The sequence below is a fragment of the Carcharhinus amblyrhynchos genome, chromosome 12 (genome assembly GCF_965287045.1).
Source record: "Carcharhinus amblyrhynchos chromosome 12, sCarAmb.v2.hapA, whole genome shotgun sequence".
Taxonomy (NCBI): domain Eukaryota; kingdom Metazoa; phylum Chordata; class Chondrichthyes; order Carcharhiniformes; family Carcharhinidae; genus Carcharhinus; species Carcharhinus amblyrhynchos.
Genome location: NC_137335.1, coordinates 7,670,831 through 7,693,872, shown reverse-complemented (window position 1 = coordinate 7,693,872; position 23,042 = coordinate 7,670,831). Strand labels below are relative to the sequence as shown.

The 23,042-nt window shown below is 46.1% G+C and overlaps 1 protein-coding gene across 4 annotated transcripts in view; it reads left to right on the top strand.

The window, feature by feature from the left end:
• LOC145350763 (1-phosphatidylinositol 4,5-bisphosphate phosphodiesterase beta-4-like) overlaps positions 1-23,042 on the top strand; it is a 451,544-nt gene that overhangs the window by 301,703 nt on the left and 126,799 nt on the right. For 3 of the 4 annotated variants that reach the window (XM_080200036.1, XM_080200034.1, XM_080200035.1), the window contains 8 exons: positions 3,898-4,108; positions 9,901-9,994; positions 15,162-15,241; positions 15,351-15,435; positions 16,193-16,283; positions 18,109-18,204; positions 18,317-18,337; positions 20,730-20,833. In XM_080200036.1, coding sequence (XP_080056162.1) covers positions 3,898-4,108; positions 9,901-9,994; positions 15,162-15,241; positions 15,351-15,435; positions 16,193-16,283; positions 18,109-18,204; positions 18,317-18,337; positions 20,730-20,833 — 782 coding nt within the window. The remainder of the gene's footprint in view (positions 1-3,897; positions 4,109-9,900; positions 9,995-15,161; positions 15,242-15,350; positions 15,436-16,192; positions 16,284-18,108; positions 18,205-18,316; positions 18,338-20,729; positions 20,834-23,042) is intronic. The other variant, XM_080200037.1, reaches the window with a different exon arrangement.

Below are 23,042 nucleotides of genomic sequence, written 5' to 3'. Positions count from 1 at the left end.
CTGGCCAGCATTTATTGCCCATCCCTAGTTGCCCGAGAGCAATTGAGAGTCAACCACGTTGCCGTAGCTTTGGAGTCACATGTAGGCCAGACCAGATAAGGATGGCAGATTTCCTTCCCTCCATTGTAACCCTTTCCAAGAGGATGAGCAGGGAGTAAAGCAGCACTGGACACACTAGACAGAATTTTGGGCATTTGATGTAGGGTTGGGTGAGGTCGCTGTGGTGGATGGTTTTCACCTGAGTTTGAGTTTTGAGCGGGTGAGGGTTGAACCCACTTGATACCATCAGTTTGGAACTCAGTCGGTTATAACTCTTGGCTTCATTTGTATCCTGCTATAACCAACTGTCTGCTGGCTGCAGGCAGAGAGAAGGAACTGGGTGCCTTCAGCAATGGTCAGATAGTGTCTCCCAAAGATACAAAAGTAAGTCAGAGGGAAGGTCAGACTGATGCGCAAGTGCGAAGAGGGAAACCCCAAGCTGCAGGGGCCCAGAATTTACTCACCGTTTCTTCACAGTCTGTGGGTGAAAATCCTGGAACATAAGAAATAGGAGCAGGAGTAGGCCATCTAGCCCTTCGAGCCTGCCCCGCCATTCAATAAGATCATGGCTGATCTGAAGTGGATCAGTTCCACTTTCCCGCTTTCTCCCCATAACCCTTAATTCCCCTTGTCTATCAGAAACCTATCTACCCGTGACTTAAATATATTCAGCGAGGCAGCCTCCACCACTTCAACGGGCAGAGAATTCCAGAGATTCACCACCCTTTGAGTGAAGAAGTTCCTCCTCAGCTCCGATCTAAACTGCCCCCCCCCTTATCTTGAGGCTGTGCCCTCTAGTCCTTCTAGAGGAATCCACCCCCCCCCGCCCAACCTCCTCAAACAGCATTGTGGGTCAACCCATAGCATGTGGACTGCAGCGATTCAAGAAAGCAGTTCACCACCACCTTCTCGAGGGGAACTCGGGATGGGTAATAAATGCTGGCCCAGCCAGCGACCCCCATGTTCCAAGAGTGAGTAAAACAAAAAAATCCAGTTCCTCAAATTCCAACAGTTGGGAAGGAAGTCTAATCCAGCACACAAACCAGCCTCCCATCCATTGACTCGGTCTACACTTCCCGCTGCCTCGGGAAAAGCAGCCAGCATAATCAAGAATCCCACGCATCCCGGACATTCTCTCTTCCACCTTCTTCTGTCAGGAAAACGATACAAAAGTCTGAGGTCACGTACTGACCGACTCAAGAACAGCTTCTTCCCTGCTGCTGTCAGACTTTTGAAGTTGATCTTTCCCTACACCCTAGCTATGACTGTAACATGACATTCTGCACCCTCTCCTTTCCTTCTCTGTGTTTTGTCTGTATAAGGTGCAAGGAACAATACTTCCCACTGTATTCCAATACACATATGGAATCGAAGGAAAGTTTTTAAAAAGAAAGTTATGTTATGTTCTGATCCCCGTAGAGACCTGTAACTTTTAGAAAGAGATTTGAGCGTCTAGTTATGGCTGCCAGGATATTTTACATTTTGAAATTCTTCCTGTAACAAATGATTGCAAGCATTATTGAAACATCAGCCCCAATTATATTTAAAAGGCCTTTTGAGTGTCCTTTCCCATTCAGCCTCACTTTCAAGCTGGCGGGTGCCCTGGTGAGCGAGGGTGGGGAAATAGAGGAAGGCCTCACCCTCAATTTCAAGCGGGAAAGGTGGGATCGCCTCCGATGGAAGGCCCCTTCTGACTGGTGGGGCCTCCCCGCGTAGAGAGGAGACCTCCAGATTTCCCACCCCTCCCCGCCCAACTCAACCCCCTCCCTTCCGGTGCCCTATCCATTGACAGTCAGTGACAATGGGATCCCCCTGGGCATTTCCCTCCCGGGTTTGTGGGGGGGGTGGGGTTTGCAGGCGTTGAGGGTGAGAGTGCCCCCGGATAGGTCAAGCACAAGTTGACCCGTCTACTTTGCCATGCAGGAGAGAATTTAAAGGCTCCGTGAATTGGCTGCACACAGCAAGAGACCATTAGGGAGAATAGCGCATGTTTTTCCAAATGGAATTTAAATGCATCAGGAAGTGTGTAGAGCCTTGATGCACGTTGTAGAGTCATAAAGCAATACAATATAGAAACAGGCCCTTCGGCCCAACCAGTCCATGCCGACCGTGGTGCCCTCCCAGCTAGTCCCATTTGCCCACATTTGGCCCATATCCCTCTAATCCTTTCCCATCCATGTACTTTTCCAAACACTTTTTAAGTGTTGCTATTGCACTTTCTCTGGCAGCTCATTCCATACATGTGCCACTCCCTGCGTGAAGAAGGTGCCCCTCAGGTTCCTTTTAAATCTTTCCCCTCTCGCTTTAAACCTATGCCCTCTAGTTTTAAACTCCCCTCCTCTGGGACAAAGACTATGTGCGTTCATCCTATCTGTGGCCCTCATGATTTTATACACCTCAGTAAGGTCACCCCTCACTCTCCTACATTCCAAGGAGTAAAGCCCCGACTTGGCCAACTTCTCCCTGTAACTCAGGGCCAGTACTCCCGGTAACATCCTCATAAATCTTCCCTGCACTCCTTTCAGTTCATCAATGGAAGAAGTCTCACAACGCCAGGTTAAAGCCCAACAGATTTATTTGGAATCACGAGCTTTCGGAGCACTGCTCCTTCATCAGGTGAGTCCTCTTGAAGGAGCAGCGCTCCAAAAGCTCGTGATTCCAAATAAACCTGTTGGGACTTTACTAGGTGTTGTGAGACTTCTTACTGTGCCCACCCCAGTCCAATGCCAGTATCTCCACATCATCAGTTTATCAATGCCTTTCCTCTAACAAGCACCAGAATTCTACCACCCTGTCCCACCATAGAATTGGACCGGGCAAGGGACGGAAAATGGAAATGCCCTTTTGACCTCAGGAGGCATTTTCCGATCTCGCTGGAGCGGGGCTGTAAAATCGCGCCCAAGGGGACCAGAACTGTACCCGATACTCCAACATTTGTTTGTCGCCTTTGAGGAACGGCATTACGGAAAAAGCAAATGGTGAACTTGAATGGGTTCAGAGATGTGTTTTGGGTAGAGGGAGGTAATCCTGTGTCCTCTATTACTTGCATAGCAGCAAATTACTGCGGATGCTGGAATCAGAAACCAAGAGGGAAAACGCTGGAAAATCTCAGCAGGTCTGGCAGCATCTGTAAGGAGAGAATAGAGCTGACGTTTTGAGTCCAGACGACCCTTTGTCAGAGCCAAAAGGCATAGAAAATGGGAGATATTTATACTGCAGGGGAAGGGAATGAAAGATGAGTCAAAGCCACAGAAATAAGAGGTCTGTGGGCTGCCATTAGCAGCCTTTCCCTTTATTTCTGTGGCTATGACTCATCTTTCATTCCCTGCAGTATAAATATCTCCCACTTTCAATGCCATTTGGCTTTGACAAAGGGTGATCTGGACTCGAAACGTCAGCTCTTTTCTCGCTGTACAGATGCTGCCAGACCTGCTGAGATTTTCCAGCATTATCTCTTTTGATTTCTCTAATACTTGTAACTTTCCTTCCTTAACTGTCCACTCAAGGCAGGTTATTGAAGACACAGGAACCAGCATCGGTGTTGTAAATCTTGCTGCCCCATTACCAATGGAGTGTGTACCTGTGCGTTGTGTGCGCGAGATTGCCCGTTGTATCAGTGCGGTACTGAACGCAGAATTGTGCTGTCTGTGTGTGTGTCACATGGTTACCGTTGGTTATTTTTGTTAAGGTGAGAATAAGATTTTGAGCGGAGAGGCCACACATCGCACATTAATCAGTTCTGGTTGGTTGCACAGACCCAATTAGTGATGCTGTATTAGCGCACATCATGGCACTGACACAGATTTCCGAACCCCCTGCTCCAGTTTGAGTTAAAGCTTACCAATTTTTGTTTTGCAGCACTTATGTCGTGCGATGGCTTCTGCAGCTACCTGATGTCGGACGAGAATGCCCCGGTCTTCCTCGATCGTTTGGAGCTGTACCAGGAAATGGAGCAGCCCCTGTCCCATTACTTTATCAGCTCCTCTCATAACACCTATCTCACAGGGAGGCAGTTTGGAGGAAAGTCCTCTGTTGAGATGTACAGACAAGTCCTCTTATCAGGCTGCAGGTTTGTCCTCGTGCGTAGAACCTATTCTAAGGCCAGAAACTCCAAGGTGTTTTCTGAAGTTAGCCTAGATTTTACATTTGATTTTGGCTTGGGTGAGCAAGAGGTGGTTCACTCCAGGTATGATTCAAGTGACCCACGGGGGAGCTTTTATCAAAGTTTATTTAAGAACACTGTTAATTTTTAAGTTTAGTGTCACTAAGTAGGCTTACATTAACACTGCAGTGACCTTACTGTGAAAATCCTCTTGTCGCCACACTCAGGATACACTGAGGGAGAATTTAGCACAGCCAGTGCACCAAACCAGCATGCCTTTCAGACTGTGAGAGGAAACCGGAGCACCTAGAGGAAACCCACGCAGACACAGAGAGAATGTGCAGACTCCACACAGACAGTGACCCAAGCTGGGAATGGAATCTGGGTCCCTGGCGCTGTGAAGCGGCAATGCTAACCACTCTGCCATCACGCTGTTAAAGTACAACACAAAATAATTAGCAGATCTTTTTTCCAATTACAAGACTTAAGCCGTGGCACGTAACAGCTAGCTATCTCTGTTGTTCCAAGACAAATACCATCCTACAGATAGACACTCTTCTCCAGACTAAGCACAGAAAGCAGGTATACCCACACAATGCTGGATTTTCCACCTTTTAATACATGCTGTGAATTGGTCTGTTGAATGTTGGATCAAATCTCTGAGCCTCCACGGTCTTAGAATTATCAGAAAGCCTCTGGAGAGAGCAAGAGAGAGAGAGATACTGCCTTCTTCCACTGGCTTCTGGCAGCAACTGAGAAACAAAACGAAAAACTGGATAACTCCTCCATTCTTCCTCGAAATAGTACAATAGGAAATTTTACATCCACCTGAGAGAGAGCCTCAGTTCAACAGCTCACCCAGCAGATGGCATCTCTGACACTGCGGCACTCCCTCGGTACTGCACTGAAGTGTCGGCCTGGATTTCTGCTCTGGGGTCAGACTGCAGAACCTTATGAATCAGAGGGGCAGATCTCTCCACTGAGGTCCCGCTGGCACATGAGTTAAGGTCACTCTGTATTAGTTCTTCAGGGATAAGTATAGGAAGACATGATGCAGTCCCCATCTGTGATTCCACATCCATCTCTCTCTCCCTCCCTCCCCCACCTCTTAATATGTCACACCACGTTGTTGACCAAAGACCACAGGGGGCACAGTGGTTAGCACTGCTGCCTCACAGCGCCAGGGACATGGGTTCGATTCCCAGCTTGGGGCATTGTCTGTGCAGAGTTTGCACGTTCTCCCTGTGTCTGCAAGGGTTTCCTTCCACACTCCATAGATGTGCATTTTAGGTGGATTGGCTGTGTAAATTGCCTCTTAATGTCCAAAGATGTGTAAGCTAGGAGGATTGGTCACGCTAATTTTCCCTTTTAGTGTCCAAAGATGTGTTGGTTACATAGATTTGCCGTGCTAAATTACCCCTTAGTGTCCAAAGATGTGCAGGCCAGGAGGATCGGTCACACTAAATTTCCCCTTTCCTATCCAAAACTGTGTTGGTTACATAGATTTGCCATGCTAAATTACCCCTTAGTGTCCAAAGATGTGCAGGCTAGGAGGATTGGTCACACTAGATTTCCCCTTTACTATCCAAAAATGTGTCGGTTACATAGATTTGCTATACTAAATTGCCCCTTAGTGTCCAAAGATATGCAGGTTAGGAGGATTGGCCATGCTAAATTCCTCCTTAGTGTCAAGGGGATTAGCAGGGTAAATACATGGGGTTATGGGGAAAAGTGCCTGGGTGGGATTGTTGTTGGTGCAGGCTCAATGGGCCAAATGGCCTCTTTCTGCACTGTAGAGATTCTATAATTCTATGAAATGGTTAAGTCAGACTAAACAAGGTTTGTGACATGTCTCCTGAACACGTCACCATCATGTGTGACACCATCCCAGTTAAGTCTGACGTCGGAGTACAGCAGTGTCATTACATTATCTGGATATGTAGTTATTGCCTGCTCCGCAGTCACGGGGCTGATCTTGGCCATCGACTCCATTTCCCGGTCTGTTCCCCGTATCCACTGTGCCACCGGGTTACCGGCCCCACTGCCAAACCATTGCCGCTGCACCTTCGGCTTAGCTGACCCTCCCGGGGGATGCTGATTCCTCCGAGACTGGGTCACGGAATTAAGGCACTTCTGTTAATTGCCGTCGACAGATGCCGAGAAGCTGCAAAAATCACCTTTACGCGTCAGCCTCAGTAGCTGAGCGGATGACAGGCTGAAAAATATTGCCCTTGAAAGAACAACAGCTGTCGTGCATTGCAGATTAGGGATTCGGAAAGCACCTGGGGAAATTCAGCACAGTAAAGGACAAAGACTTCTGATGCACTTGGCAAGGACTGTACTTGAGTGAGAGCTTCACCTATAATGTGAAGGATAAGGATTACAATTGTTTTAATGGCTTTGGTTCACTGCTTGGTATCAGTCAGACGTAGCTAAGTATTTCTATATATAAAGTAATCATGTGCGCTGGAGGATATAAACACTCTTAATGTTTGTGTTCATTGTTAGTGGAAACTTAGTGCACCTACTGGGGAACTCTCTAAATTAGACAAATCCCGCTTGGCCTCCCAGGGAAAATGGGAATGAGTCTTGAATGTTTGGTATTTATCTTCGCCCAAAAAAATTGTTTTAATAAAACTGAACTGCAGTTGCAGCTTTGTGACGGCGTCTCGATCATATTTGTATCAGCTGGGATGTTGCAGAGTTAAGATTGCCCTCAGCTATCTGTGTCACGAGCCTGTCTCTCACATTCTGCATCGCAACACATCCGTTAGCCCATTTTAAGTTGAAGACGGTCAAATTAAAGAATGCAAATTCTAACCGGGTGGCGGTGATTGCTGTGGCAAATTTAAGGAAGTCCGGAAGATATGGGCAGGCACGGTGGCACAGTGGTTAGCACTGCTGCCTCACAGCGCCAGGGGTCCCCGGTTCAATCCCGGCCTCGGGTCACTGTCTGAGTGGAGTTTGCGTGTTCTCCCTGTGAGTGCGTGGGCGTCCTCCGGGAACTCCAATTTCCTCCCATAGTCCAAAGATGTGCAGATTAGGTTGATTGGCCATGCTAAATTGCTCCTTAGTATCAGGGGGATTAGTAGGGCAAATATATGGGGTAACGGGAATTGGGCCTGGATGGGATTGTGGTCAGGACAGACTTGATGGGCCGAATGGCCTCTTTCTGTACTGTAGGGATTCCATGATAAATGAAACCTTAGTGTATATCTGGATTTGTTAAATAGTCATTTCTCATAGAGTAGTGGGGTGGGATTTTCCAGCTGCGATCACCCCAAGACCGGAAAATCCCGCCCGAGGTCAATGGACCTTCGCATGTCCCCCCCCCACCACCCAACCTGCCACTATTCCCATGGCGGTTGGGACTGGATGGGAAAGTTATGCCCATACAATGCAGAGAAGGCCCTTCAGCCCATTGGTTCGACACTGACAATATCTACCATTAAAGGTGCGTTAATCCCATTTTCCTGCACTCGTCCCCTACCTTTGAATGTTATGATATTTTAAGTGCTCATCCCAATATTTTTTGAAGGTTGTAAGGCTTCCGGCCACCCCTCCCTTCCCCGGCGGTGCATTCCAGATTCCCCCCGCCCTCTGAATGAAAAAGATTTTTCTCAAATCCCCTCTGAATCTGCTGCCCCTTACCCTAAAACTGTACCCCCTCGTGATTGACCCCTCAACCAAGGGGAACAGCTGCTTCCTACTCACCCTGTCCATACTCCTTACAGTCTTATACACCTCAATCATGTCCCCCCTTCAACTTCCTCAGCTCTAGAGAAAACAATCCAAACCCAATCCAGTCTCTCCTCGTGGCTCAAATGTTCCATCCCAGGGAACGGCATTGGGGAACCTCCTCTGTAATCCCTCTGGTGAAATCACACCCTTCCTATAGCACACTCCAGCTACAGCCCAATCAATGCTTTGTACAACTCCAACATTACCTCCTTGCTCTTATACTCTCTATACCATAACTGATCAAAGCGAGTGTGCCTGATGCCTTCTTAACTGTCCTCTTCTCGAGTTACACTGACTTCCGGAATCTGCGAATCATCACCCCAAGGTTCCTCTGATCCCCTGAGCTTCCCAGTCTCCTGCCACTCATTAAGTAGACCCTCATTTGTTTCTTCCAAAGTGCATCACCTCGCACTTACCGGTTTATTATTGGCAATATTTTTGCATTCGAATACAAGCTGTACATTAATAACAAGTACGTTTTAAAACCACCTCCATCAAACCTAATATAATTTTGGCCTACACGTATAATTAAACCCCCGATCTGGACACATGATTGGATCTCTTGTTTTGCCTTTCTCGAGGAGGGAACCAAAGCCAAAATTTGCATGTCTCAAAATTACTGAGTAACCATGAGCAATGGAAGTTATATCATTGTAATCTGGCTCAGGATTAATAATGTTCTGTTTAAGGTAGATAAAGTCTGAAATTCCAGTTGCCCACTAAGAGAATGTGGCACAGTGGTTAGCACTGCTGCCTCACAATGCCAAGAACTCAGGTTCAATTCCCGGCTTGGGTCACTGTCTGTACGGAGTCTTCACATTCTCCCCGTGTCTGTGTGGGTTTCCTCCGGGTGCTCCAGTTTCCTCCCACAGTCCAAAGACGTGCTGGTTAGGCGCATTGGCCATGCTAAATTCTCCCTCAATATAACTGAACAGACGCCAGAGTGTGGCAACTAAGGGATTTTCACACTATTTTCATTGCAGTGTTAATGTAAGCCTACTTGTGATACTAATAAATAAACTTTAAACTCTAGAATAAAGCTGCAGGATTCCATGGTTTTAAACAAACAAACTAAACTTCGCCACATAAGATCAGCAAAGTAAAGCAGTTTAGAATATCTATCTTATACTCTAATGTTCAGGATTAACGCAGCACACAACCCATCAAATGGCAAATGCAACCAACATGGATTCCACGGATTTATTTGTAACCCACTCAGACATCAATGACAACTAAGAGCCAAAAACTTTATTAAAATTGTGTCTCCCTCATGGGGGATTTCAACTCTTCCCTTTCAAAGATTTATTCCCATAAAAGCTGCTCCACTTCAGATCGCCTCAACAACTGACCACCTCTGGATGGTTCAATCTCCTCTCCTGAGACTGCATTCCATGGGATTCACAAAGCTGCTTCACTATCTTTAATTAGCAGCACAATTCTGACTCTTTTGAAGCTGCTAAGCTAGCACTGCCCTGGGATTCTGTAAACTCCAGCCTCCCCGCTGCACTGAGCTATAAATAACTTCCAGAATTTCTCTGCTCTAACTGTGTGGCACAGAACGAGTGATCTTCCACGACCACCTCAACTCCACCGGACTTTTCTGAGTCCTAACTGTCTGGAGTATTTTCGAAGCTCTCCAAGCTTCTCCGTGAACTGCAAACCACATGTGGTCCAAACTGCAACTAACAGCTGCACCGATAAACTGAAAACTGAGAAACTTCTTAAGCTCCACAAATCTCCATGGAGATGTGGCCTTTCAAGGTTCACAGTGCTTTTCAAATAATTTAGTCGAGCTCTGAGAAGAATCATCTGACTGGACATCTTATTTGTCACAACATGCTGTAGATAAATTAAGTCCCAATTTCACAGTCAGTTCTAGTGTGCTTCATGTAGCGTTATATTCAGAATAGAAATACATTTTGTTGTAAATGAACGCCACATATGTCATATTTTAGTATCTAAATATTGCACTTGGAATATTCCACCAGAATTATGACCTCTTTATTATGTTTTAACAGGTGTATTGAATTAGATTGCTGGGATGGAAAGGGTGAAGACCAGGAGCCAATAATAACACACGGAAAGGCCATGTGCACAGATATTCTTTTTAAGGTAAACTTGTTTCTTGGAATAACCTTCAGCACGTAATATTTTTACTTTTTACATTTTCTGTAATTTTGATGTTCACAGCATCCCTGCAGTGCAGAAGCAGGCCATTCAGCCCATCGAGTCTGCACTGAGTCTCTCTCATGGAACATCTTACCCAGGTCCTATCCCCATATTTACCCCATTAATCCCCCTAACCTCGACATCCTGTGACATTAAGGAGCAATTTAGCATGTCCAATCAACCTAATCTGCACATCGTTGGACACTAAGGGGCAATTTAACATGGCCAATCAACCTTAGTCGCACATCGTTGGACACTAAGGGGCAATTTAGCATGGCCAATCCACCTAACTTGTACATCGTTGGACACTAGGGGACAATTTAGCATGGCCAATCCACCTAACTTGCATATCGTTGGACACTAAGGGGCAATTTAGCATGGCCAATCCACCTAACTTGCATATCGTTGGACACTAAGGGGCAATTTAGCACGGCCAATCCACCTAACTTGCATATCGTTGGACACTAAGGGGCAATTTAGCATGGCCAATTCACCTAACTTGCATATCGTTGGACACTAAGGGGCAATTTAGCACGGCCGATCCACCTAGCTCGCACGCATCCTTGAACTGAAGGAAACCGGAGCATCTGGAGGAAACCCACACAGGCACGGGGAGAACGTGCAGACTCCACACTGACAGTGACCTGAGGCCGGAATCGAACCCGGGTCCCTGGAGCTGAGAGGCAGCAGTGCTAACCATTGTGCCACCATGTAAAGTAGAGCACCGTCTGCAATCCTAACTTGTGTTCTCATGGATAATTTTCCAACTTCAGAGGAGACACTGGTGCAGCGGTAACATCACTGAATTAATAATCTAGTAGGCCCAGCCTGAGGACACAGGTTCAAATCCCACCATAGCAGTGGTGGAATTTAAATTTAGTGATAAAGTCAGGAATTGAAAATCAGAAATGGTTAGCATGAAACTATTACTCTTTTGTTGCAAAAGTCCATCTTGTTCTTTAAGGGAAGGAAATCGGCCATCCTTATCTGGTCTGACCTAAATGTGACTCCAGATCCACAGTAATGTGATTAACTCTGCAAGTGTGCAGAGGACATAGAAAGTCTGTAAAGGGATATAGGTAGTCTAAGTGAGTGGGCGAGGGTCTGGCCAATGGAGAACAATGTTGATAAATGTGACTTCATCCATTTTGGTAGGAAAAACAGCAAAACGGACTGTTATTTAAATGGTAAAAAATTACAGCGTGCTGCTGTGCAGAGGGACCTGGGTGTCCTTGTGCATGAATCACAAAAAGTTGGTTTGCAGGTGCAGCAGGTAATTAAGAAGGCGAATGGAATGTTGTCCCTCATTGCTAGAGGGATGGAGTTTAAAAACAGCGAGGTTATGTTGCAGTTGTATAAGGTGCTGGTGAGGCCACACCTGGAGTACTGTGTACAGTTTTGATCTCCTTACTTGAGAAAGGATTTAAAGTTTGTTTGAAGTTTATTTTCACAGTAACTTCATTGCACTGTTAATGTAAACCTACTTGTGACACCAATTATTAGTGTCACAAGCCGGCTTACATTAACACTGCAATGAAGTTACCATGAAAATCCTAATTGCCACATATTGGCACCTGTTCAGGTACACTGTGGGAGAATTTAGCATGGCCGACGCACCCGACCAGCACGTCTCTCAGGCTGTGGGAGGAAATCAGAGCACCCAGAGGATACCCATGCAGACACGGGGAGAACATGCAAACTCCACACAGACTATCACCCAAGCTGGGAATCAAACCCCGATCCCTGGTGCTGCGAGGCAGCAATGCTAGCGTCTGTGCCACTCAGGATGTATTGGCACTAGAGGAGGTGCCAAGGAGGTTTACCAGGTTGATTCCAGAGTTGAGAGAGTTGGCTTATGAGGAGAGACTGAGTAGACTGGGACTAATTGGAAATGGGAAGAATGAGGAGGGATCTTATAGAAACATATAAAATTATGAAAAAAATCAATAAAACAGAAGCAGGGAGAATGTTTCCACTGGCAGGTGAAATTAGAACTGGAGGCATAACCTCAAAATAAGGTGGTAGATGATGTGGAGATGGGGGCGTTGGACTGGGGTGGGTTTCAGTCCAGCAGGTAGCACAAGCTTTCAGAGCGCTCCCCCTTTATCAGGTGATGAAGGGGCAGTGCCCCAAAAGCTCGTGCTATTAGATAAACCTGTTGGACTTTAACCTGTAAGACTACTTGTAGTGCTTGAAATAAGAGGGCACAGATTTAGGACTGAGTTGAGGAGGAACTCCATCACACAAAGGGTTGTGAATCTGGAGAATTCCCAGTGCAGCAGTTGAGATTATCTCGTTGAATGTTTTTAAGGCAAAGATGAATAGATTTTTCAACAATAAAGGAGTTAAGGGTTATGGTGAGGGTAAGTGGAGCTGAGTCCACGAAAAGGTCAGCCATGACCATACTGAATGGCGGAGCGGGCTCGAGGGGCCAGATGACCTACTCCTGCTCCTAGTTCTTATGTTATTATTAAAAGGTGGGAGAATGGGGTTGAGAAACCTAGCAGCCATGAGTGAATGGCAGAGCAGGCTCGATGGGCCGAATGGCCTAATTCTGCTCCTACATCTTATGGTTGTGAAAAATAAACTGCCAGTATGGAACATAATTTTATAATTAATATCTGATACAAAAAAGATACAAACATAATGGCAAATGTGTGGAATTCACTACCACAGAATGTAACAGAGACCAAAATGTTGGGTGATTTCAAAAAGAAATGAGATATAGCTCTTGGGGCGAAAGGGATCAAGGGATACGGGGGAGGGGGGAAAGGGGGAGGTCAGGATATTGAATTCAGTGAATGGCGGAGCAGGCTCGAAGGGCTGAGTGGCCTACTCCTGCTTCTAGTTTCTATGTTTCTACAGCTTTATCACTGGGATAGTATATGTTAGGCTTTCCATTTAAACATGGAATCAAAGTGTCTCAGCAACTGTTAAAAATAATGACTTGATGTTGTGGTTCTTCCCATTGGTCACAGTGTAACTTCTCAAAGTAATAATGCATAAATTCAATTGCTTAGATTCGTGTTTACAAAAAACAGCTTCTATAATACTGGATTGTAGTCCGGCTATGCAGATTACTAGATGTTCATTGAATAAAGGACATTACGTAGTATCATTAATGTTGTGGCTGTTATGGCATTGTCAAGAGATTTCAGATTTTGTTGGGAACAAAACATTGATAATATTTGTTGAGTATTTATTGAGGTTGTATCAGGCTCTGGTCAGACCACATTTGGAGTATGGTGAGCAATTTTGGGCCCCGTATCTAAGGAAGGATGTGCTGGCCTTGGAAAGGGTCCAGAGGAGGTTCACAAGAATGATCCCTGAAATGAAGAAGTTGCCATATGAGGAATGGTTGAGGACTCTGGGTCTGTACTTGTTGGAGTTTAAAAGGATGAGTGGGAATCTTATTGAAACTTACAGGATGCAGCGAAGCCTGGATAGAGTGGACGTGGAGAGGATGTTTCCACGAGCAGGAAGATCTAGAACCAGAGGGCACAACCTCAGGCTAGAGGGACGATCCTTTAAAACAGAGATGAGGAGGAATTTCCACAGAGTGATGCTTCTGTGGAACTCTTTGCCACAGAAGGCTGTGGAGACTGGGTCACTGAGTGTCTTTAAGACAGAGATAAATACTTCCTTGATTAATATGGGGATTAGGGGTTATGGGGAAAAGGCAGGAGAATGGGGATGAGAAAAATATCGATTGAATGGTGGAGCAGACTCAGTGGGCCGAGTGGCCTAATTCTGCTCCTCTGTCTTATGGTCTTATAAAAGAAACTCAGGTACAGGAGGTTTATGCAGCACCAAGGCTGCCCTAGAGCAGAGATCTGCTCTACATGGTTGTAGAAGGAAAATGCCTGAGAAAGGGCACCCTCTCTCTGCTGTGATCACTCACTCTCAGGTTGGGATTTTCCAGCCGCACTCATCTTAAAACTGGAAATTTCCACCGGGATCAACAGACCTTTGCAAGTTCCTGTCCCGCCCGCTACGATTCCCGTGGTGGGTAGGATGGAAAAATTCTGCCCTCAGTTTCCATTGATCCCTCAAGTCAGATGATTCACTTGTGCTGTGCTGTCTTAAAGTGACAGACACCAGAGAACCATCGAGAACTTACAGCGCAGAAGGAGGCCATTCAGTCCATCTTGCCCATGCCAGCCTGAGGACACCCAGGTGCCCTTTCTAATCCCACTTTCCTACAACCCAGCCCGTAGCCCTGTGGTTACAGCACTTAAGGGGCAGATCCAGATACTTTTTAAAAGAGTTTAGGGTCCCTGCCTCCATCACCAACTCGGGCAGCGAATGCCAGACACCCCACCACACTCTGTGTAAAAACATTTTTGATTTGGTTTGTTTTAGTCACACAACAGCATGCAGTGAAAAGTATTGTTTCCTGCGCGCTATACAGACAAAACATACCATTCATAGAAAAGGAAAGGAGAGGGTGCAGAATGTAATGTTACAGTCATAGCTAGGGTGCCAAGAAAGATCAGCTTAATGCGAGGTCGGTCCATTCAAAAGTCTGATAGCAGCAGGGAAGAAGCTGTCCTTGAGTCGGTTGGTCCGTGACCTCAGATTTGTTTCCAATGGAAGAAGACGGAAGTGGGTATGCCCGTGTATGTGCGGGTCCTTAATTATGTTGGCTACTTTGCTGGGAAGTGTAGACAGAGTCAACGGATGGAAGGCTGGTTTGCATGATGGATTGGGCGACATTCACGACCTTTTGTAGTTTCTTGGTTAGAGCATGAGCCATACCAAGCTGTGATACAATCAGAAAGAATGCTTTCCATGGTGCATCTGTAAAAGTTGGTGAGAGTCGTAGCCGACATGCCAAATTTCCTTCGGCTTCTGAGAAAGTAGAGGCATTGGTGGGCTTTCTTAACATCGTGTCGGCATGGGGGGATCAGGACAGGTTGTTGGTGATCTGGACACCTAAAAACTTGAAGCTCTCGACCATTTCTATTTCATCTCCGTTGACGTGGTCAGGAGCATGTTCCCCTTCACGCTCAAAGAGAAACTTGTAGCTTTATCCACTGTGGCTTTGGAGGATTCGGTGATTATATCAGGCTAATCTAAAATTCGATGACTGCTGTCATTTCTTTGGCAGGATGTAATTCAGGCCATCAAGGAGACAGCGTTCGTGACATCCGAGTATCCTGTGATCCTTTCCTTTGAAAATCACTGCAGGTAAGGTCTTAAATAAAGTTCAGTGAATAGTTTTCTGCAGTTCTGTTCATGCTGTAAAGTTCTGTGGACTTGGGAGACACAACTGTGCCAAATTCTTCCTGTTTTACAGTAAACCCCAGCAGTACAAGATGGCCAAATACTGCGAAGAAATCTTTGGCGAACTCTTACTGAAGCAGCCCCTGGAGCATCATGTAGTATGATTGCTATTTTTATGTACATATAATTTTTTTTTCAAATCCAAACCTGTTGCAAAGTGTTGAAGCACAGGCTTATTCGGCATGTCTGTACGTGGCCCAGTGGGTAACCCGCTTGCCTCTGAGTCAAGTGGGGTGGAGGGGCCGCAGTTTCTGGGTCTAAGTCCCACTCAAATGACTTGAGCACAAAAGGCAAGGCTGGCACTTCGGTGCTGTACTGAGGGAGTGCTGCAGTGTCAGAGGCTCTGTACTGAGGGAGTGCTGCAGTGTCAGAGGCGCTGTACTGAGGGAGTGCTGCAGTGTCAGAGGCTCTGTACTGAGGGAGTGCTGCAGTGTCAGAGGTGCTGTACTGAGGGAGTGCTGCAGTGTCAGAGGCGCTGTACTGAGGGAGTGCTGCAGTGTCAGAGGCGCTGTACTGAGGGAGTGCTGCAGTGTCAGAGGTGCCATCGCTCAGAAGAGAGATAATACCCCAGGATTTTGAATATTGGTAGCGGGATGTGGGGGGGGAACGGTGTGGAGTCTCTCTCCAGTGTCCTGGCAAATATTTATCCCTCGTTCAACGTCACAAAATAAGCAGATTGGTTATTATCGCATTGCCATTCGTGGGAGCTTGCTGTGCACAAATTGGCTGCTGTATTTCCTGCAGTACACCAGTGACTACACTTCTAAACTACCTCGTTGGCCATAAGGTGCTTTGGGACGTCCTGTGGCCACAAAAAGGCACGATATAAATGCAATTTGTTTCATTGCTTTACAGCTTGAAGCTGGCCGACCCCTGCCCTCCCCGAATGATCTGAAAAGAAAAATACTCATCAAAAATAAACGGTTAAAACCTGAAGTCGAGTCAAGTAAGTTCGTAATCCTTACAATCTGAAGTTTGATTTGATTTGATTTATTATTGTTACATGTATTAGCAGACAGTGAAAAGTATTGTTTCTTACACGCTATACAACAAAGCATACCGTTCATAGGGAAGGAAAGGAGAGAGTGCAGAATGTAGTGTTACAGTCATAGCTAGGGTGTAGAGAAAGATCAACTTAATGCGAGGTAGGTCCATTCAAAAGTCTGATGGGAGCAGGGAAGAAGCTGTTCTTGAGTCGGTCGGTACGTGACCCCAGACTTTGTATCTTTTTCCCAATGGAAGAAGGTGGAAGAGAGAATGTCCGGGGTGCATGGGGTCCTTAATTATGCTGGCTGCTTTTCTGAGGCAGCGGGAAGTGTAGACAGAGTCAGTGGATGGGAGGCTGGTTTGCGTGATGGATTGGGCTACATTCACGACCCTTTGTAGTTCCCTGTGGTTTTGTAGAAGTGATGATTGAACGAGAATAGAGTTCATACCGAGCAGATTTCATTTCTCCAAAACAGAAAGGCTTCCAAATAACTGGAGAGACGTGTTAAATCTCATTGAATGAAGGAGTATCTTACAGAACGGAATGGCACAGTGGTTAGCACTGCTGCCTCATGGCGCCAGGGACCCGGGTTCGATTCCCAGCTTGGGTGACTGTCTGTGCGGAGTCTGCATATTCTCCCCGTGTCTGCGTGGGAGTTGAATTTGCAGAGCGTGGCACTTGCCTTCTTCATGAATCACTGTGTTGGACTATACCCTCGTGAAAAGTTCACCCACCTGATCCTTGTCCAACCCTGTTCCTGGATATTTCCACCTCTCCTGATCCAGACCACACTCTCCCATGGTGGCACGGTGGGTTCGCACTGCTGCCTCACAGCGCCAGGGACCCGGGGTTCGATTCCCAACTTGGGTCGCAGTCTGTGCAGAGTCTGCATGTTTTCCCCAGGGGTTTCCTCCGGGTGCTCCGGTTTCCTCCCACAGACTGAAAGATGTGCTGGTTATATGCATTGGCCGTGCTAGTTTCTCCCTCACTGTATCCAAACAGGTGCTGGAGTGTGGTGACTAGGGGATTTTCACAGTAACTTCATTGAGTGATAAATATAAGCCTACTTTTGACACCAATAAAAGAAAGATTATTGCCATCAGAACATGCTAACCTGCAGCATTTGTGCAGTCTTGTTAAAGATATTCATAAAACTACATATAGCAGCCGTGAGATTGCGAGTGACTTTTAAGTATCAACGTGTCTGGAAGGAACATTAATAAAAGGATTCAATCCATTGATACTTCAGTTAAAAAAAATAGAGTTTCAATTATAATAAACACCTTTGACCCATAACCAACCTCACCATTATAATTACTGACTGGGGGACATTCTCTCCCAGGGTGCTGAGAATTCGTTCTTACTCAATATTTCAGCTTCTAATCATTGTGCTCCAGATATCACTGGCTGGAATTTTCCGTTCCTTCACTCCAGCGGATTTCTGGGTTGGTGCGTGACCTCAGACTTTTGTATCTTTTTCCCGTCAGAAGTAGTTGGAAGAGAGAATGTCCGGGGTGCGTGGGGTCTTTAATTGTGCTACCTACTTTTCCGAGGCAGCAGGAAGTGTAGACAGAGTCAATGGATGGGAGGTTGGTTTGCCTGATGGATTGGGCTGCGTTCACAGTCCTTTGTAGGTGGAAGAGAGAACGCCCCGGGGGGGGGGTGCGTGGGGTCTTTAATTATGCTGGCCACTGGAGCATGAACTTCAGCCAAGACTCAGTGAAGGATGTTCTCTCCCGGTTAACCCTCCAGCTAACGTTGCATAAATCAATTTTGATTTCAGAACAACTTGAAACTTTCAGGAGCCTGATGGAAGGTGGAGAAACATCCAGTCCAGCCAGTATGTTGGAAGATGACAATGAAGAAGAAACGGAAAATGGTAACTGTGTTTCAGAAAGTTAGCACTGGTTATTTTTTTTCTTAAAAGAATTGCTGTCCCTGTGAACAGTTCGTTTGAATGGTTGTAATTTTTTCTTGTCCTGCATTTCTAGCTGACCTCTCTCCGAATTCTGGTAAGAAAAGTGGATAAATGACTGAGTCCGGTTTGAAACCGGTTCATTTCCGACCTTCTAATCGTGTTTGCGGGCACCTTCACCACCTTTCCTGAGAGTGACGCGTTACCAAGCACTTAACCATCGCTGGGGGGGTGCGGTCTAGCAAGTCTGAAATTCACGCAGCTTGTCAGGGTGGCTGCGGAGAAGGCACATCACCAGATTTCTCAGAGAGGGCAAACTCTTCATGGAAACATGTCAGGGCACGATGAGGAAAGGTTCAGAATTTAATGTTACGTTGCGAACTTAACCAAAACTGGGCCTCAATTTGATATCAATTTGACATCTTGGCGCGAGGGGTTTAATTTCTTTTTAAACCTCTTAAACCCTCTCTCTGACTTGTCTTCTCCGCAAACACACTGACCCAGTCTAATCGATTAATCTAACTGCACCATTTTACTGTCAGTCGCGTTCCTGCACTCTGGCGGGGGATCTGAATGAAGATTTTGACTACCTTCGCCGCATACACATGCACTTAGTCCTCTTATTACATACGTAAGGAGCTAAAATCTTCCAAACTTTCTGAAATCACTTTGTTTTGAAAGATGTTGGTGGGTCAGAACTACAGAAGGTGCGCAGAATATGTGACCCACTTAATAGGGCGCACAAGTCAAATGAACAAACTGAATCATTGATGATTGTCCTTTGATTACAGATTAAGTAAAACACGCCGTTTTATTTAATGGCATTACTGTTGCGACTAACGAGGGGAATAAAAGAATGAACCATCACCAACCCCTTTAAGATCTCAAGTACCTCTCAATGATACTGCACTAAATTTAACCACAGTGTATCAGACTTGACCTACTGTACCTGTGTGGCCACTGATAACTTCAAGCCTCTGCATGTTAGATGGTGCCGGGATAAGAAACAATCGCGCACTCCGCATTTTATGCAAGCGAACTCTTTTCAAAAAGATCTATCTTTTAACAGGTTAATGAAAATTGCATGCTTGTTCGAGCTGTTACATTGTACTGAACTCTGTGCCAATGCCAGTGCAATGATTTCTGACCCGCACTCCATCCTTCTCCTGGGTGCTTTAAGTCACAAAACATTGTGCCATTTGGTAACTATTTTATAACACACCCTACAATCACTGTATCTATTGCAAATCTATACTGACCAGTAACCAAATTGTCAAAGAAAGTGCCCCCTACTGCCTCGACAATCTCAAGGAGGCAGTAGCAGAGTGGCATTGACACTGGGCTCGTAATCCAGAGACCCAGGGTAACACTCTGGGGACCCAGGTTTGAATCCCACCACAGCAGATGGTGACATTTGGAATTGTATTTAAAAAAATTCTGGAATTAAGAACCTACTGATGACCGTAAAGAAAAGCCATCTGGCTCACTAATGTCCTTCAGGGAAGGAAATCTGCCGTCCTTATCCGGTCTGGCCTACATGTAACTTCAGAGCCTCAGTAATATGGTTGACTCTCAACTGCCCTCCAGCGGCAACCAGGGATGGGCAATAAATGCTGGCCAGCCAGTGATGCCCATGTCCCAAGAATAAAGTTTAAAAATCGAGCGAATCATTCAGCATCGCCGCTAGTTCCTCATAGTCATAGAAACTAGAAGCAGGAGTAGGCCATTTGGCCCTGCGAGCCTGCTCTGCCATTCATCTTGATCATGGCTGATCATCAAATTCAATATCCTGATCTCCCGCTTCCTCCCATATCCCTTGATCCCTTTAGCCCCTAGAGCAATATCTAATTTCTTCTTGGAATCAGACAACGGTTTGGCCTCAACTACTTTCTGTGGGAGTGAATTCCACACATTCACCATCCTCTGGGTGAAGAAACTTCTCACCTCAGTCCTAAAAGGTTTACACCTTCTGCTCAAACTGTGACCCTCAAGTTCTGGACTCTCCCACCACCGGTAACATTCTTCCTGAATCTATCCTGGCTAACCCTGTGAGAATTTTGTAAGTTTCTATGAAATCCCCCTTCATCCTTCCAAACTCCAGTTAGTATAATCCTAGCTATGACCCCCCTCATTCTGGACTCCCCCACAAATAAGGAACATTCTTTCTGAATCTACCCTGTCTAACCCTGTTAGAATTTTATAAGTTTCTATGAGATCCCCTCTCCCACTTCTAAACTCCAGTGAATATAATCCTAACCGACTTCGTCTCTCCTCATGTGACAGACCTGGCCTAGTCAAGGGCATTGTGGGGATAACATGGGCCGTGAGTCCACCACGAACAAAATTGTCACCAGTTGTGTGGTGTACAAACCCTTAATCGTTCTTCTCTGGATGGGGGTGTGCTATAAATTAAGATTACTTTGGTAGCCGTGCGGTAGCGGCACACTTTGTCTTGATATGAGCAATGATGGTGTTTGTTCCATGTGTAGTCGATCTAAACGAAGAGGCTCATCCTGAGCTGAAATTCAACAGCGAACTCTCCGCCGATGAAATTGGTCAAGCGACGGAGGTGCTCATCAATAGCGTGAAGAAGGTTGGTGTCTTATTTCTACAAGTTCTGTATTAGTCGTTGGTGAGGCCGCACTTTTTGGAGCGTTGCGGGCAGTTTGGTCGCCCTGTTGGAGGGGAGTCATTGATAAACTGGAAAGAGTGCAGAGAAGATTTAGGAGGACGTTGCCAGGACTACCGGAGTTACAGGGGGAGGCTAGGACTTTATTCTTTGGAACAGAGGAGAATGAAGGGAGGACCTTATTGAGGTGTATAAAATTATGAGGGGCAGAGATAGGATGAACGCACAGAGGCCAAGATTTTCCAGGCACGCTGACCTCAAGATTGGAAAATCCCAACCAAGGTCAATGGACCATTCAGTGGTGTGTGCCACCCTCCCCCCCCCCCCCCCCCCCCCCCCCCCCACCTGCTATGATTCCCATGGTGGGCGGGGCAGGAATATTCTATCCATAGTCTTTTTCCCAGGGAAGGGGAATTGAAAACTAGAAGTCATAGGTTTAAGGTGAGAGGGAAAAGATTTAAAAGGGACCCAAGGGGCAACTTCTTCATACGAGGGGTGGTGCGTATATGGAAAAAATTTTGCTGCTCCCTTTTTCTTTAAAGCAAATTGGATGACGCTATAGTTATAAAAGCTAAAGTTGGTTTGTGTGATGGTCTGGGCTACATTCACAACCCTTTGTAGTTCCTTGCGGTCTTGGGCAGAGCAGGAGCCCATACCAAGCTGTGATACAACCAGAAAGAATGCTTTCTATGGTGCATCTGTAAAAGTTGGTGAGAGCCATAGCGGACATACCAAATTTGCTTCATCTTCTGAGAAAGTAGAGGCGTTGGTGGGCTTTCTTAACCCGAGTGTCTGCATGGAGAGATCAGGACAGGTTGTTGATGATCTGGACACCTTTTAGGGAAGGCCTACTGCACAATGAGCCAATCAGGCAATCAACAGGCCATCTCCACGGATCCTGTTTGAGATCCGGATTCAGGAAGCAGGAAGTCCCACCTGAACTACCCTGCTGGCCGGCCAGAGTCCGACTGCGCTGTTGCTCAGCAGCGCCGCCAAAGAAGTGGTGGCTACTGCGGGAAGTACACCCACCTGAGGCACAGGATCGCTGAGCGATACAGGGCAGAGTTGGGGAATGAGCTCTGACGAAGGGTCATCCAGACTCGAAATGTTGGCTCTATTATCTCTCCACAGATGCTGTCAGACCTGCTGAGATTTTCCAGCATTCCCTGTTTTTGTTGCGGATTCCAGCATCCGCAGTATTTTGCTTCTTTACTATATTCTGCACCCTCTCCTTTCCTTCCCCCTGCATACTCTATGAACAGTATGTTTTGTCTGTATGGCACTCAAGGAACAATACTTTTCACTGTATCCCGGTACATGTGACAATAACGAATCAATTCAATCCAAAGATTCTTGAAGACTCAACATTATTCAATTTGCTTTAAATAAATTGTGGATAAATTTGGACCCTGAAGCAAGTTATCAATAATTTCCAATGGAACCAAAAGGGACAGCGTTGCCACAGTGATGTTTTCTATCCATCAGAGTAACCAACATTCAAAAGGTAACAAGGCAAAATAATGAGCAAAAAAGGGGAGAATGGAACTCAACAGAACAAAGAAAATTACAGCACAGGAACAGGTCCTTCAGCCCTCCAAGCCTGCACCGACCATGCTGCCCATTCTGAACTAAAGCCCCCTATGCTTCCGAGGACTAGATCCTTCTATTCCCATCCTATTCATGTGTTTGTCAAGAAGCCCCTTAAAAGTTACTATCGTATCTGCTTCCACTACCTCCCCCAGCAGCGAGTTCCAGGCACACACCTTCCTCTGTGTAAAAAAACATGCCTCGTACATCTCCTTTAAATCTTGCCCCTTGCACCTTAAACCTGTGCCCCCCCCAGTAATTCCACCCTGGGAAAAAGCTTCTGACTATCCACTCTGTCGATGCCCCTCGTAATCTTGTAGACTTCTATCAGGTTGCCCCTCAACCTCTGTTGCTCTAGCAAGAGCAAGCCAAGTTTCCCCAATCTCTCCTCATAGCTAATGCCCTCCATACCAGGCAACATCCTGGTAAATCTTTTCTGTACCCTCTCCAAAGCCTCCACATGCTTCTGCGAGTGAGTCGACCAGAATTGAACACTATATTCCAAGTGCGGACTAACTAAGGTTCTATAAAGCTGCAACACAACTTGCCAATTTTTAAACTCAATGCCCCAGCTGATGAAGGCTAG